At 36.2% G+C, this 15133-nt stretch overlaps 1 protein-coding gene across 1 annotated transcript in view; it reads left to right on the top strand.

Annotated features, from left to right (window-relative positions):
* Positions 1-1132: 1132 nt before the first annotated feature.
* Positions 1133-15133, top strand: part of LOC135467232 (uncharacterized) — a 55054-nt gene continuing 41053 nt past the window's right edge. Inside the window, exons 1-13 of the mRNA XM_064744996.1 lie at positions 1133-1250; positions 4040-4219; positions 5013-5145; positions 6420-6485; positions 6937-7011; positions 7496-7558; positions 9832-9915; positions 10219-10287; positions 10772-10843; positions 11741-11821; positions 12432-12503; positions 12728-12799; positions 13151-13303. Of these exons, the coding sequence (XP_064601066.1) occupies positions 4087-4219; positions 5013-5145; positions 6420-6485; positions 6937-7011; positions 7496-7558; positions 9832-9915; positions 10219-10287; positions 10772-10843; positions 11741-11821; positions 12432-12503; positions 12728-12799; positions 13151-13303 (1073 nt within the window). The 5' untranslated portion in view covers positions 1133-1250; positions 4040-4086. The remainder of the gene's footprint in view (positions 1251-4039; positions 4220-5012; positions 5146-6419; positions 6486-6936; positions 7012-7495; positions 7559-9831; positions 9916-10218; positions 10288-10771; positions 10844-11740; positions 11822-12431; positions 12504-12727; positions 12800-13150; positions 13304-15133) is intronic.

Here is a 15133-nt window from a genome sequence, read left to right as displayed (position 1 = left end):
AATATATTTATTAAACATGTGTAACATCTTCATTTATAACATTATTACACAAAGGCTATATATACCAAACGGTATAAATAATACCCACTATGCAACAATTATTTTCAAGTATCTTTTTCTTTTTAAAGAAAGATATTAAATAAAATACTGAAGACCACTTTTAAAACTAAGACTTTGCACTCTTTCATCTGAACTCTATCTTTATGTTTTCTCCACCTTTAACACAACAAAACAAAGTATGCCCTAAATGACCATAAATTTCAGCCATGACTAACCTGCCCATTTTTCCTGATTCTTAGAGCTCTGTTGATTCTAGAAAGGTGCTCTGAGGTTTGCTTGGAACATGGGATGATATTCTACTAGAAAATTATAAGTTTCAGCACCAAAAATAGTATTTTATAACATTTATTTCCTCTAAAATGCACTTTTGTGGGCAAAATTTTATGTCGCCGAGAGTATTTTGAATATTTTGAATAACAAATACTGGATAAAACAAGCCACATATTGGTGGTTAGTTGTTTCACTGTATACATATATATATATATATATATATATACACACATATATATATTATGATATTTGTATGGTACTTGAGTTCACCACAATGGTTTTGATTATGGATAAAGTGCCCTCCTGTGTAACCTGTTTACCCGGGAACTGTCGCAGTTTGTTAGGGTGTATCGTCTATTGTCGGCCTTGTGTTGGACTGTACACCTGTTTGGATATATAACTGGTATTGCTGTCAGCAGTACCTGTGCTCTGACAATGGAACTGTGTACTACAAAGGATTACTGCTGTCCTGTACTAACAGAGCTGCTAGCTAATCTCATAGCTGTTGTGAGTTTCTCTGCTTTCCCTTTGAAGTATTCATGAGGCACCTTGTTCTCTGACAAGGTGACCAACCTTAGTTTAGTGTCTTTGTACAGTCTTTCAGCAGGTTCTTGGATGGAAGATGTAGAATGTTGTTAAACTGTCAAATTTGTAAATTTCATATTTCTATCCTTACCTGTGCAAAGTCTACAAAGCCTCACCTCAGTTGGCTATGGGTGATTGATTTGTGCAGACCATTAACCCGCACTAAGCGCTTGGAGCAAGCTCAGTCTTGTTTCCCCAGTTGTTTTGGCCTGTGGTTGGAAACTACACCTCTTCCTCCTCATTGTACTACTGAAAGCAGATTGATTTTCAGACAATTTTGGATTTTTACCTGGAAAATTTGGTTAGTTGTCATCACTCTGCCCTGTAAAGGTCAGGTAGGAAATATATCTATATTGGAGACCTTACCTTAATTGTAAATATTGTCACAGAATTGTTAACATTCAGACAGATTTATGTAGACTGTTTTTGACTCTGGACTTTACATAATAGCGTCAGTGTGTAACAGAAAATGACTTTACAGTACAGTTCAAACACAAACATGTGTAATGCCCTTGTACATGCTTCAAAGATAAAAGTCACCGTAGTTTAGAATGATTTCATTTTGACTGAAAAAACAGCTATATGAGTGATATGACTTGGTTATGATATATGTAAGCCTGCTGTCACAATGCTACCGGCTTGCTTAAAGGTGGGAAAGAATTTAAGTGCAGTATACATGTATGTAAGCATGGATGGGAAGTCCATTAAAAAAAACGCTTAAAAATGTCAAAGGCTTCATTCTTTAGATTTCTGATTTTTTAGATTAACTGAATTAAATGTGTGAATTGTAGGCTGGGCTAGTTTGTGTAGCATATTGACAGTGTATCTTTCCAGTTTTTTTATTATTACCTTACATTTGTTTTTTCAAGCTTATGTATAATACCTGTACTGTTTGACCCCCGGTGGCTTTTATAACCCAGTAATGGGAGCAACATTTATTGTAATAAGTAATGTTTACTGTATTTGCGAAATAATTCTGAAGGCTGGGTTCCTAACACATTACTTGTAGATACCATATTACTCAACGTGTATAGAGGTTAGGGAAGCTTTTGCAGTGGTTAAAATTGAGATGTGTTTGCTCACTTATTACTGTGATCAAGCAGTTTTGATCTAGGTTAAGTGGTCTGTCAGTGAGCTAGAGACTGACTGGTAAGTAGAACATTAAATTAGCATGTTTGATCCTAGCAGCATATAGCAGAGCAGTTGATCTTGACATGCCCAGAAATCCTATGAGGGTAATATATGATACATAAATCTATATTAAAATGTACATTTTTGAGGACAAGGTCAACACAACATCAGTGTAATTCGTAGCTTCCTGTTCCTATAGACTGGCTACCATTGTACAAGTGAAAACGGCTTGGGTACGGCATTTAAGCACCAATCAAATAAATAATTGCCAGTTGTAGTAAATATGCTAAATATTTCCTCCCAAGTTTTTAGCATAAAGATGAGATGCAATTGATATATGCCTGACATTCATGACAGTGTTATCATGGATGTATTTTTATACGACCATAATTCCCTTCAAACTTGACAGAATAATATCAGATTTGGCAGGTGACTAACTTGTGAATATATCATTTAATTCATTGTGACTAACTCGTGAATATATCATTTAATTCATTGTGATTAAATCAGAACGTAAACTGGAATTGTTTACGTCACATCAGTTTTCTTATTGCTTAGATTAATCTGACAGGCATGTCTTTTGTTTTCAAAAAAAATTTTTTGAGTGTCTGGTGTGCCTATGAGAGATCAAGGCAATGCGTCTTTATCATCACGATATAGGGGCAATGTTGTCAAAGTGGCATTAAACTGTAATTATCAGTTCAGTATGTATTTATGTATAAATGATAATAATCAGATGTCAGATTTTTTTACACATGTTCAAAGGACTTCCCAATTGTGGGACTTGTTTGAAGACCGAGTGAGTTGTACGTTTTTAAATAACCACGAACGAAGTTTGTTAAAAATCAAGTACCGTAATAAAAAGATCATTTGTTCTTTGCACTACAGTAACATGCTTTGAATTTGTGATAAAGTTCCTTGAAATTTTCTCTACCATGTAGAAAACATATATCAACAACTTGTTCTTTGCACTACAGTAACATGCTCTGAATTTGTGATAAAGTTCCTTGAAATTTTCTGTACCATGTAGAAAACATATATCAACAACGTGTTCTTTGCACTACAGTAACATGCTCTGAATTTGTGATAAAGTTTCTTGAAATTTTCTGTACCATATAGAAAACATATATCAACAACGTGTTCTTTACACAACAGTAACATGCTCTGAATTTGTGATAAAGTTTCTTGAAATTTTCTGTACCATATAGAAAACATATATGAACCCTGACACACATAAACACTGGTTGCCAATAACAAAAGTGCCTATTGGCTATGATATTTCCCTTTAACCTTCCAAGTTATATGCTGGGTTGACTTTATACAGCTTGCTTATTTAAAAGCCCAACAGCAAGTGGAATTTTCTGCCCAAATCCTTGACGGTTGAAAATCCATCATCATGTTACCTGTGGTAGAAAGGTTTTTATTAATCACAGAAAACTTAGCAGAAATGATACATGTAGTTATGTGTCTGAATTATTACATTCTTGCAAGTGTTGAAATTCATGACATACTTGTCTGCTACATTTGATTTTGTCAAATGGATGTATGCATGCAGATCTGGAAGTCACTTGTTAGACAGACTCATGGAATAAAATGTGAGCTCATTTGTCAAATGTGGAAGAGATCGTCACTTATGCACTTCAGACCGTTGGTTTACTTTGGGTTTTCTCTTTCCATATGTATAACTGCGATCAAAATATTGAATCGATTGGCCTTTTAACACCAATCAAACATACAAAACATGTCTTTAATGATTTCCACTGTTTAATCATTGTTTAGATTAATTTGGGACAAACAGCTTTAAGGGGAACATTTCTGAATGGTGCTCTAATGCGTCACAAAGAGGGGTTAAAAAGCTTCTTTCTTCCTATAGGTCTACATTTACTTTCGTGTGATTTATTGTTAGGTGTAACTTTTGATCTTTTAACATCATTAACCTTGCCCATGACTCTAGATCTGACGTACTATGAGATATACAACTTCTATATTTCAGCCAATATTGAGACAAGAACGTGACAGATGTGGATGTCGATCAGTTGAATGATGCTGCTGCCCCCGACTCTCCTTGTCACACTTGTTGTGTTATCATTCAGGGGAGGACACTCTACCTGGCTAGGACATACCTATTGGAATGACCGATATGGGGACGAACTGGCAACCCAGTATACTGAAGGCGAGTCGCTGAAAGTTAACAGCATATCCAAAAATTGAACGAAACTGAAAGTTAACAAATTCCTTTACAGATACATGTTTTCCTTTTCTTAAAGAGTGAGGTGCATGGGCATGAAGATCCAGTATTATAAAAGCTCTTGTCACAAAGTCAGAAGTGATTAAATTATATATCGATTATAGGATGAGAGATTAAATCTGTCTGAATGCCTGGATGATGTGGTAACAGATTGGCCATTTTTTTTTTGGCCAATGAGTAGGCAGGCTCAAATTCATCTGGGGCCCCTGACATGCTCAGTTGGATAAAAACAGTTACTCCCACTCGAGCCTGGAACCAATAAGGTACCAGACTCTTGCTGGTTAGACTGGGGCTTATAGTTAGGTGTTTCAAGCACCTGGTGAACTTAAGGGTGGTGGTTTTCTTTTTCTTCTACCCATAATTGAATACCATCATGTAAATGAGAAATCCGAATAGAGTAAATATGTATGTAAATGAAGTTTCGCTGGATTTACTCTATCCTGACATAACATGCAAAAGGTGATTGGCAAGAATGTGCTGTTGTCATGGTTATTTACTCAGTTCACTCCAGCAATCTTCCTGCCTGCAGTTATATAACAAAAGGATCCCTATCATGCATCAGTCCAACCTTTCTAACATTTCTGCCTGTCTATATTAAAATACACTAAATTACGGGACTTTATTCATACATTCAATACTGTGAACAAGATGAATATTACATGATATCCTAGGGATTATAGCGTTATTAAAGGCAGTTATACTTTATTGCTATTTTCAGATGACACAAAGAATGGTCTGTGGTCTGACCAGTCCCAGCAATACCCGGACACAGACTACAGTGGTACCTCCTGCTCAGGCTGTACATGTGATAAGACAACTCAGATGATCACGCATTGCAACGGCCCCACCGTGTAAGCTCCTGACCCCAGCCATGTGAATGTACATGTGACTTTAAACAACTGAGTAATAGGGGTTATGGCATTTCTATAGTCAGGGTCATATCTAGAGCCATCTTAGTTTCAGAAAAAGGTCGTGGCATTTTTAATTTGCTGGGTCGCCCAAGCTCTTGGTTAAACCAATCAGACCATTGTTAATGGGGCCTTGGTTGCCCAAAGTCTTGTTTGGTCTTGGTTGCACAAAGTCTTGTTTGGTCTTGGTTGCACAAAGTCTTGTTTGGTCTTGGTTGCACAAAGTCTTGTTTGGTCTTGGTTGCACAAAGTCTTGTTTGGTCTTGGTTGCACAAAGTCTTGTTTGGTCTTGCTTGCACAAAGTTTTGTGTGGTCTTGCTTGCACAAAGTCTCGTGTGGTCTTGCTTGAAGTTCCCTATAGACCACTTGCCTTCATGATACATGTATATGTCACCGGTGTGAATGTTTGCTAGTAACTCCCCAAGGGTTATCCTGGCACTCTGGTATCCTCAACCCATAAAACTGGCTGCCATCATACCTGGTCAGGGTAACAACAGTCCGCTCTTGTTGAGTTTATTTCAGTCGTTGAGGTTGGGTGTAACAGTAGTGTATAATGTCTCCACATTGGAGAGCAACAGTGACAATTTTCCCATCTACAGGGTATCTGAATCATAGTTCTAACAGTCCCACAAACAGGGCTTGTTGCTGATGTTTAAAATGCTTGTCTTTGAATTGCTTAGAAACATGATGTGTTGGTTCATTCACTGCCAGAGACAACTAATTTTCAGGGTTCAGTGTTCGGGGCTTTGAGGGCAATAAGCGATAGACAGTCTTTGATATTTGTACTTTGATAGCTTCTGGTGTTAAAGTCTGATACAGATGACCTGCCTCTCCCCTCCCACCACTATGGCATGTACCATAAGCTCACCTTGAGCTTCTAATCCTGTAGAAATTTGTCCTCTATGTGTGCTCTATATTTTGGGGGTTAACTTATAATCTGTGGTTGATATGTAAAGTTCCTATAATGAAGTGCATTGTATGTACTGTTTTTGAGCTGAAGTTGTTTTTAACTTTGTGCCAAATTCGTTTCTTCTGGTGTGAATGTTGTTCACCAGAAATACTGATATGAGAATAAATATGTATGTACATGTGTTGATTACACTTGAAACACTAGGGACATTATTTATTAGCTGGCTCTACCTTTATTCTATGTTTACATTATTTGAAAATAATGTTTGTCTTAACATTATTTAAGTCTGTCTTTTTTTTTTTTTCAGAGTTGTTAAAAATTTCTCTTTTAAAAATATTACCTCCACAACATTTGGTACCTCGGTCACATCCATGTAAGTTTCATAATTTTTTTTTTATTATTATTTATTAATCAGAGAACTTAAATTTTTGGTGAAGTGCCCATTGTTTTGCTACCCATGATTAGGTACCACTGGATAGTTGATATTTATTCTCAACAGTCCACAAGAACAGCTTCTGCCGACGCAGGTGGGAAGGTCCGCAAGCAGCCTAGCTGAGGGTGGTCATGTATTTCCCCCAGTCATTGCCCATTTTCCTCCTACTACAATGCTGGCCGCCGTCATATAAGTGAAATGTTTTTCTAATATGAGGAAAACACCAGTCAAATAAATAAATGAATAAGAAACAGTTTTTGTCTGGTTTCATGATCATTGAGCATTACTTTGAATAAAATGAGAAAGCCATATTTCTTACTGCCTCAAACCCATGGTATAAATGTTGTATGTGTGCTTCCCATTTATAAGTGTTTCTTCCCGAATTTGACAGCACCATTAGCAACTGTTTGGACTTCAGCGTTATTGGAGAAGACACCTTTGTCAACCTGACCAACCTTCAGTTCCTGTGAGTCACACATTCAGCTGAGAACCAGTCCATTGTCATTTTCATTTTAATATTTAAGGGTTTTAAATTAGTCTTTATATTCCAGTTGAATGTCGCCACGATATGGTTGAAAAAAAAGCCATAATCATTAATGTATTTCATATGTAGTATAGCCATTTATTCTGCAAATTGTATCCCATGATGCCTCTGTCGGGTTGTGATTCTTGGTAAATGATATTTTCTTATCCTACGTTTGGGTGTGTCCTACTTTCACACTTCGTGTTGTATCATCGTGATGATAAAAATATAGTCTGTGATAGCTTTTTGTGGATTTGCTTTTATGTAAAAATAAATATTCAATGTGTCACAGACAGAATGGGATAAATTAATAGCATAAAATGAACAGTTATATGGCATGACATCCACACATTGATATGAACATAGTGGTCTCATTAAATAGACCGTGTTAGAGATTGTATAAAGTATGTTTTTATCTATTTTGCAGGTATATAAAGAAGACAAGCATTTCTGTGCTTCCAGAAATATCTCGTACGAAAGTGGAAATATTGTAAGACTGCTCTTTAATAGTTGTGTAAACTCTATGACAATCTCACTGCCATAAGCAACCATTATTTTTTTAGAACTTAAAGGAGAAGAAAACAAAAAAATGATACCAAAATCAGATGAAAGAGCGTGAAAACTTATTTGCAAATATGATCTTTAATATTTTTTTTTGTCCTTTTTTTTTGCAAGAGAAAAGGGCATTTGAAAATATTTTTGTATGGTGGATATTTGGGACCAACTCTTTGTATTTATCGTTGTTGCATAATAATGTTCTAAATAAGGATGTGATGCTTGTCTAATAAATTTTTGAATGTAAATTTGTTGGTTATATTGAAACATATGCATTTAACCTAAATTATGATAATATTTATGAACATACTAAAAACATAAATATGATCCAAATTGAGGTTTAATACATTTGTTATCTGAAAAGAACAAATTCTAGCGCAAAAATAATTATTAAACCTGTGTTACATCCTCATTGATGATATTGTTAAACAAAGACTATTAATACCTAAAGGTGGTCCCAAATACCCACGGTACAAAAATTATTTTCAAGTGTCTTTTTCTCCTTAAAGGAGAAGATGGGAGAAGAAAAGTTTAAAAAATGACATTATAGGCTGAAAAGAGCACATTTTTTTCTATCTGGTGGTGCATGCTGCATAATTTTGCGATTTTTCCTCGCCATAGGCATAAACCCTGAAAATGGTAAAACTGGCATAAATCGCTGAATCCGTCGCGTCCTCCATCTTTAACACCCTGTAATTTATGCTGGGGGTGTGTTGCCTCTCAGCCAATGAGAATCGTTAAAACTGCCGGCTTGTTTGTGTAAACTTGGAACTTACGTCCAACATTCCGGTTTCCCGATCGTCAAGCGGAAAACGAACTGTACTGTTCGCTACCTTTTGGGAAGAAGAGTTCTACCGGAGAGGTACGAACTGCACATTGGCGGTTTGCGACAGCAATTCTCCTCCTAACACAAAAGACTTCAGGACTAGTTCTCAAGCAAAAAATGGAGTTGCCCACAACGACTTTTGGCACTGACTTTGTTCATAATTTATCAACTTGAGGTACATGTTAGAATTTTATTTATGGCATGCACCTACGAGGAAATGCATACTCTTTTCATTGGTATTTGTTTCATATTTACATTTTCTTCTTCTTTAAAGAAAAATCGGAAAATATATTGAAGACCACATTTAGGAATAACTTGCACTGTTTCATCTGAACTTTATGTCATTTTTATGTTTTCTCCACCTTTAAAGCTGCTTCAGTGTGTAAGAATGTTGTAAAAGTATCTCAAAGGTCATAAGCCTGGCCAGGAAAGAAAGGCTGCCAAGCTGTTGTTCACTCAACTCCTTCTTGCCATTTTAGGCGAGTATATGAAAAGTTTTATATATATTGACAGAGAAAGAACCTATTTTGTGGTGAGTAGAAGAACACTCACCTAAATTTGTCACTCACTTCGCAGGGCCAGGACTGGCTCATCTGAAAGCTAAATCAATGAATGAAAATGAGATTTGAAGAAATTAAATTGATTTTATTACAATGCCTACATTATATATGGCCTATCAACTCTTGAGTTGGTTATTCTCTCCCACAGTCTCACATGCCATTTTGAATCCTTGTTCAAAATGGATTATCAGTGTATATGGGCTTATAAACCTCTGTGTAATCTTCGGGGCCTCCGTGGCTCAGTCGGTTGAAGCGCTAGCGCAGCGTAATGACCCAGGAGTCTCTCACCAATGCAGTCGCTGTGAGTTCAAGTCCAGCTCATGCTGGCTTCCTCTCCGGCCATACGTGAGAAGGTCTGTCAGCAACCTGCGGATGGTCGTGGGTTTCCCCCGGGCTCTGCCAGGTTTCCACCCACCATAATGCTGGCTGCCGTTGTATAAGTGAAATATTCTTGAGTACGGCGTAAAACACCAATCAAAAAAAAAAAAAAAATCTATGTAATCTTTTGTTTGCAAGGTGTTTAAGTATATTCTGAGGGCATTATTTTCTGTAGACTTATAAAATTATACTTCATCTTCCAAAACAGTTTTAAATTTGCATAAATGGTGCTGAAAGTTTTTGTCCAAAGGAACTATAATAATTTCCTACTGTGTAGTTTGCCTCACCCTGAACTTTTAGTGTGTGAAATTTAATTCTGAAATAATATTGGAAAACATTTTTAAAAGGCAAACAATAATGAACAGACATCAGCCGTAATATGTAGTTTTTTTTCAGGTGTGTGAATTTTATTTAATAATATACTGTTGTTTCCATCGTTTTCAGAAATCTAATTGATAACCAGATAGAGTTGACGACAGGTAATTTTGATGTAGACAAGACATACCTACCCAGTTCTCTGACACACCTGTGAGTATTTGTCAGCACTTTACATCGTTCTAGGATTTAAAAATGTGTCACATGTTATAAAAATTGAAGCACAAGAAAAAAAAAGTTGATATATGAACTAAAATTTGCATTAATTTGTTGCTCGCTTGTATGTAGTAAGAAAAATTTTAAATATAAAAGAAATAAATATTTATGTTAAAGAAAAGACCCTGACTTAATTATTCCTACGCCTGTTACAGACTTATGACTATTTTTCAGCATCAGTATATATGTATAGCAGAAAATCATGAGATTGTATTGTATCTTTATTATTGTCTTTTGTAGAGCTCTGATGAACAACAAAATTCACTGGTTGCCTCCCAACCTGCTGGCTGGTACAAATGTCCGTATTCTGTGAGTAAAATCTGTAACGGTTATGATAATATGTGGGTATGTAAGTTTAATTGTAACGTCATCTAAACTTTATGCATCCAGGCAGTTTGCATTTGGTTAATTTAAGAAGTTAAGTTAATGGATGTCAACAACATCCCGCCTAATTAGAAGCTATTTAATTATAGTGTCCCTTGCTATGATCAAATTTCATGTTTATAATATCCTCTAGATTAGTAATTTGAATGTCACGTTCTTTCATGTAGTAATGATATTTGATACAGAATCTTAATTTATACATACAGAACATCATGATTATAGATATAGGTTTGTTTATCAGTATTTCAAATAGAAAATAATTAATTGAAATTAATTGGTCAAGTTATATGTATTCTTCAGTGAAAAGTGAGTGAATATTTTTTATGTGTAGTAGGCATGCCTTTTTCCATAATGTATGCACTTTGTAATGTCTCTGTTTTTTTAATGTTTCTGACATTCTTTTATCCAGGAGTTTGGCTGGAAACTTGCTGGAAAGTTTTCCCACATCAGCCCTGAACAACCTTCCAGAGCTCCTCTATTTGTGAGTGAAGTTTTGTTACATTTAATGATGTTTGAAGAAAAATGTGTGCTATAATCAATGGTTTTATTACATTTTATTTTAGTTCTGGAATTAATTGCGCATGTTTTTTTGACTAAAACGCATGTTTCTTTGACGGGACTAAATTCAGATTTTAGTTAGGCAGTTAGGCACTCTTTTAGAAATTTGGGCTAAAACATTTTCATTTATTAAGAAACCTACAACTAAAGCCTTACATAACCAAATTATAATGTCAAAATCAAAATAAGGTCTTTGTAATAAAGTCAGTAATTTTGAATATACAGGAATATTTGGAAACATTTGAGTTAAATTTATTTTGTAACATTCTCCATACTATAGGCTTTTTGATTTTTTTTTTTTTTTGATCGCTGTTTTACACCTTACTCAAGAATATTTCACTTATACGACGGCGGCCAGCATTATGGTGGGCGGAAACCGGGCACAGTCCGGGGGAAACCCACGACCATCCGCAGGTTGCCGACAGACCTTCCCACATACGGCCGGAGAGGAAGCCAACATGAGCTGAACTTGAACTCACAGCGACCACACTGGTGAGAGACTCCTGGGTCATTACGCTGCGCTAGCGCGCTAACCAACTGAGCCACGGAGGCCCCTATATAGGCTTTTTGACGTATGCTAATTAAGGCATTTCTAAAAGGTATCAAAACATCCATGTATTTGCCACTGGCAGAGTAAGTGATTTGGAATTTAAAAAAGATCACCGTTGTATTGGTAAAATATTCTTGAGTATCAGCATGACCTAGAACACACCGATCAAATAAATAAATGTGAGCAGGGTTTGAGAGTTAACAGGGTATGCGAGTGTTGATTGCAGAGAGATGTAGTTAGGCTCAATGGATTTTGTTTGTTTGTTTCCAGGGGTTTGGATGACAACAACATCAAGAGTATTTCCAAAAGGAACATTGAATCCCTAATCAACTCCCCTAACTTCTTCCACCTGTAAGTCTTTCTTTTTGCTTGTCAAAACTGTTTTCTGCTTAAATGTTAGATGTAACAACCGTGTTCAGTAAAAGTCTCTAAATCATTTTAAGTCACTGTTAATTGAGTTATAATCTGATTAAGAAGGACAATGCAGTTAGACTTCAAAAGAAGCAGTACATTGGACATTTCTGTTCAGTATTTTGTATTGTTGACACATGTACTGTAGATTCTGAAATATATGTCAGATGGCTATAATTTGTCCTTATATATTTCTTTATTTTAAATTGATTCAGAACTGTTTCTGATAGGCTGGTGTGAAAAATAGGCAAGATCAAGCCAGGCCTATCTTAAACAAAAATATTTGTTCTTGAATGATTTAATTATTTCTTTTATTAATTATGACTCAAGACTACTTGGTTTAACCCAGGAAACCCTATATCAACTGTCAGCCAATCAACATCAATCCTGTATCCCTTTATGCATGCATTTAAGTAATATTGTATTCAGACCTTGTGAGTAGGGACAGGCTGGCGTAAAGCGAATCAGATAATCAAATATTTATTTAAAACGAGACATAGTTTTTGCATGCAGATTCAACATAATTAGGCCTATGTATGTTTTATTTCAGAAACTTGAGCAATAATGTCATCAAAACAATTGCTCCTAATTGTTTCAACATGATACCGCATTTAAAAATTCTGTAAGTATAGTTATTTTTTTCTAAGTGTAAAAGTTACTTAATTATTAACAAATAATTATTTTGACTTCAGGAATATTTTGATAGTTCAATATTTCCTTTGTTGTAATTTCAACATTGATAATGTTTCTATCCTTGCCTTTCTTTCTAAACATTTTAGCGATGATTACATTTTTTCGGCAGTTATGTAATAGAAGTATTCCACATTTTTTTATTTCACTTTACAGAGAGTTGCAGGGGAATTCATTGACAACCATCAAATATGAAGTGTTCAAGAACATATCTGAGCTGCTTCATTTGTAAGTGAATTTTCTCAAGTTGTTCTCCATGTCAGAATGCTTTGTTCATTGACAAATCTTTGATTTCATGTATAAAATCTGTTGTCCTTGACTCATCAGGATGTGGATTTGAGATCAACTCACCATATTTAACTTCAGTCTGGAGGTCATTCAGGTCAATGCCAAAAGGTAGTGGTTTTTCTTCGGGCACTCTGGTTTCTTCCACCCACTTCCACTTCCATCTGGTTTCTTCCACCCACAAGACTCCATCTCCTTCTCCAAGTCTTCTAAGCAAAAAATTCTTCAGAACAGTAGTCACACTTATCAAATAAATTAATAAAATAATTCTGTTGCTGTTTTGTATTCTCCTAGGGATTTACACAAGAACAAATTGGAGCACGTAATGAGCCCAGTCATTTGTCAACCTGCCAAAGCTACGAGAATTCCGTCTGCATTCCAGGATCCAGGCATGGCCACCATAGCGTATGATGCCTTTGACTACATTGGACCTGAACTGGAGTACCTGTAAGTCAAACCCATATTTGTGAACAGATAGTCAAAACTTTGGCAATCAATCGACAGATTACTAATATTTATTCCATTCTCAAGCACATTGACCTTTGTTTTTGCTCTTGTACACATGACAAGTTTAATAATTAGTGGCATTAGCAGTGCGCTACGGGAGTTGTCCACCTTTTGAGAACGAGGGGCCGCTGGCCTCCCGAGTTCTCATGCAGTGGTCAACTCCCATCTGCTGTGCATTATCTAGGTGATTTGAGCATGGCAAACTACATTTTATTTCTATTCTAACATACAATTATGAAATAATGAAATAATAACAGGGTAAAAAAAACACCGAAAACAACGGCTCTCTCCATTTTGTTAAAATATGTAACAGTTTCGGTTGTGTTGTTGTGAATTTTGGCAAGTCCATGCCAGAGGAATGGATGGTAAATAAACCATCCAGTCAGAGCCAGGCATGTGACAGTTATAGGCCACTAAATGCACATTTCCCACCACCACCTATCCATGTCAGTTTGAGCTCTAAATTTGAACAGTTTTATGACGACAGAGGAATGGTGATTTTAAGGAATTGAAGTCAAACTAATGAAAGAAAACCTGTCAGAAGTGAAAGATTTGTTTGGTGGAGAAACTTTAGTTGATTTAGTTGAAGCTGAAATGGAAGATGCTTCCTGAAATCGTACGCATTTCTGAGAATTGCCGGGAGTTTGATAACCATGTGGTACCGATTTCGGCAGACTCTGGCCTACAATTTCTTCAACTCGGGTCACACTCTCTGTCTGGGTGAGGGTAAATATGGAGCCAGATGCGTTGATACAAGCCACAGAGACATCCAACAAGTGAGGAGAAACAACAGTAGAGTGTAAAACACTTCAAAAAGGCATACGGCCTCTGTATGTAACTCCTCAGGATGGACTCGTTCCAGTGGCCAGTCACAGATTATCCCCTGTGTTCCAACACCAGCATGTCTCAGAACTGTGGGTTGTGTACCACTGACTGAGTTCTCCATCACAGGAGATGTCTGCCATCATCGAGCACAAGCTGTTCACTCCCACCACTCGCTTGTAATACCAGCAATTGGCTGCTTTTGGAGAGGTTACTAGTAAGAGTACATTGAAAAAACGCCTCTATATTGCGCTTATCCAGACATATCACCTAGATGCCACCTCTGTATATCTCACACATGGGATAAGTGCCTGCATTGGCCACATGATGTCGGTAAGGTTTAACTGCCTGACCAGATATATGTTGATTCATTTTGCCTTTGTCCTGAAGAAAAAGTGAGCTGTTAAATTTTGAAGAAAACAGACATTCTGACAGCACCACCCAGCCCCACTATTTTTTTATTAGCAAAATGCAAAGGTCCCAGCATCCATGACGAAGACGCCAACTGTCTATGGATTATCATTTCGCTCACCATTGCTTGTATTGTTAAAGTTTTTGGATGCATATTAGAATAATGTACATGATCTTCATTAATTTCAAATTTGATGAACAGAAATTGGTGTACGTTTTGCTGCCCTGATTGTCTAAGACCACACCCATTTAAATTATTGTTTAACGAACAGAACAATTCTTTTTCCAATGCTGGAGGAGAGTATAAATATAAAAATAAAACATAAAAATCATCAAATTTGTGGAAAATGTTGACTGTCTAGCCATTTTTCCTGTTAAGGATATATTTACATGATCAGAAAGCCTTCAAAAACAGAAAAATCTCGAAAATATCAAGGTCAGACAAGGTAAAAACGTGGATTTTCAGTTTTACTTTATTGTACCATACTTATGTTACTGGTACCTTGATCTACACGTACGTGTAAAGGGGTATTGATG

The sequence above is a fragment of the Liolophura sinensis genome, chromosome 6 (assembly GCF_032854445.1).
Source record: "Liolophura sinensis isolate JHLJ2023 chromosome 6, CUHK_Ljap_v2, whole genome shotgun sequence".
Classification (NCBI taxonomy): domain Eukaryota; kingdom Metazoa; phylum Mollusca; class Polyplacophora; order Chitonida; family Chitonidae; genus Liolophura; species Liolophura sinensis.
Note: the sequence above shows the minus strand (reverse complement) of the source record. Positions and strands in the feature narration are given on the sequence as shown.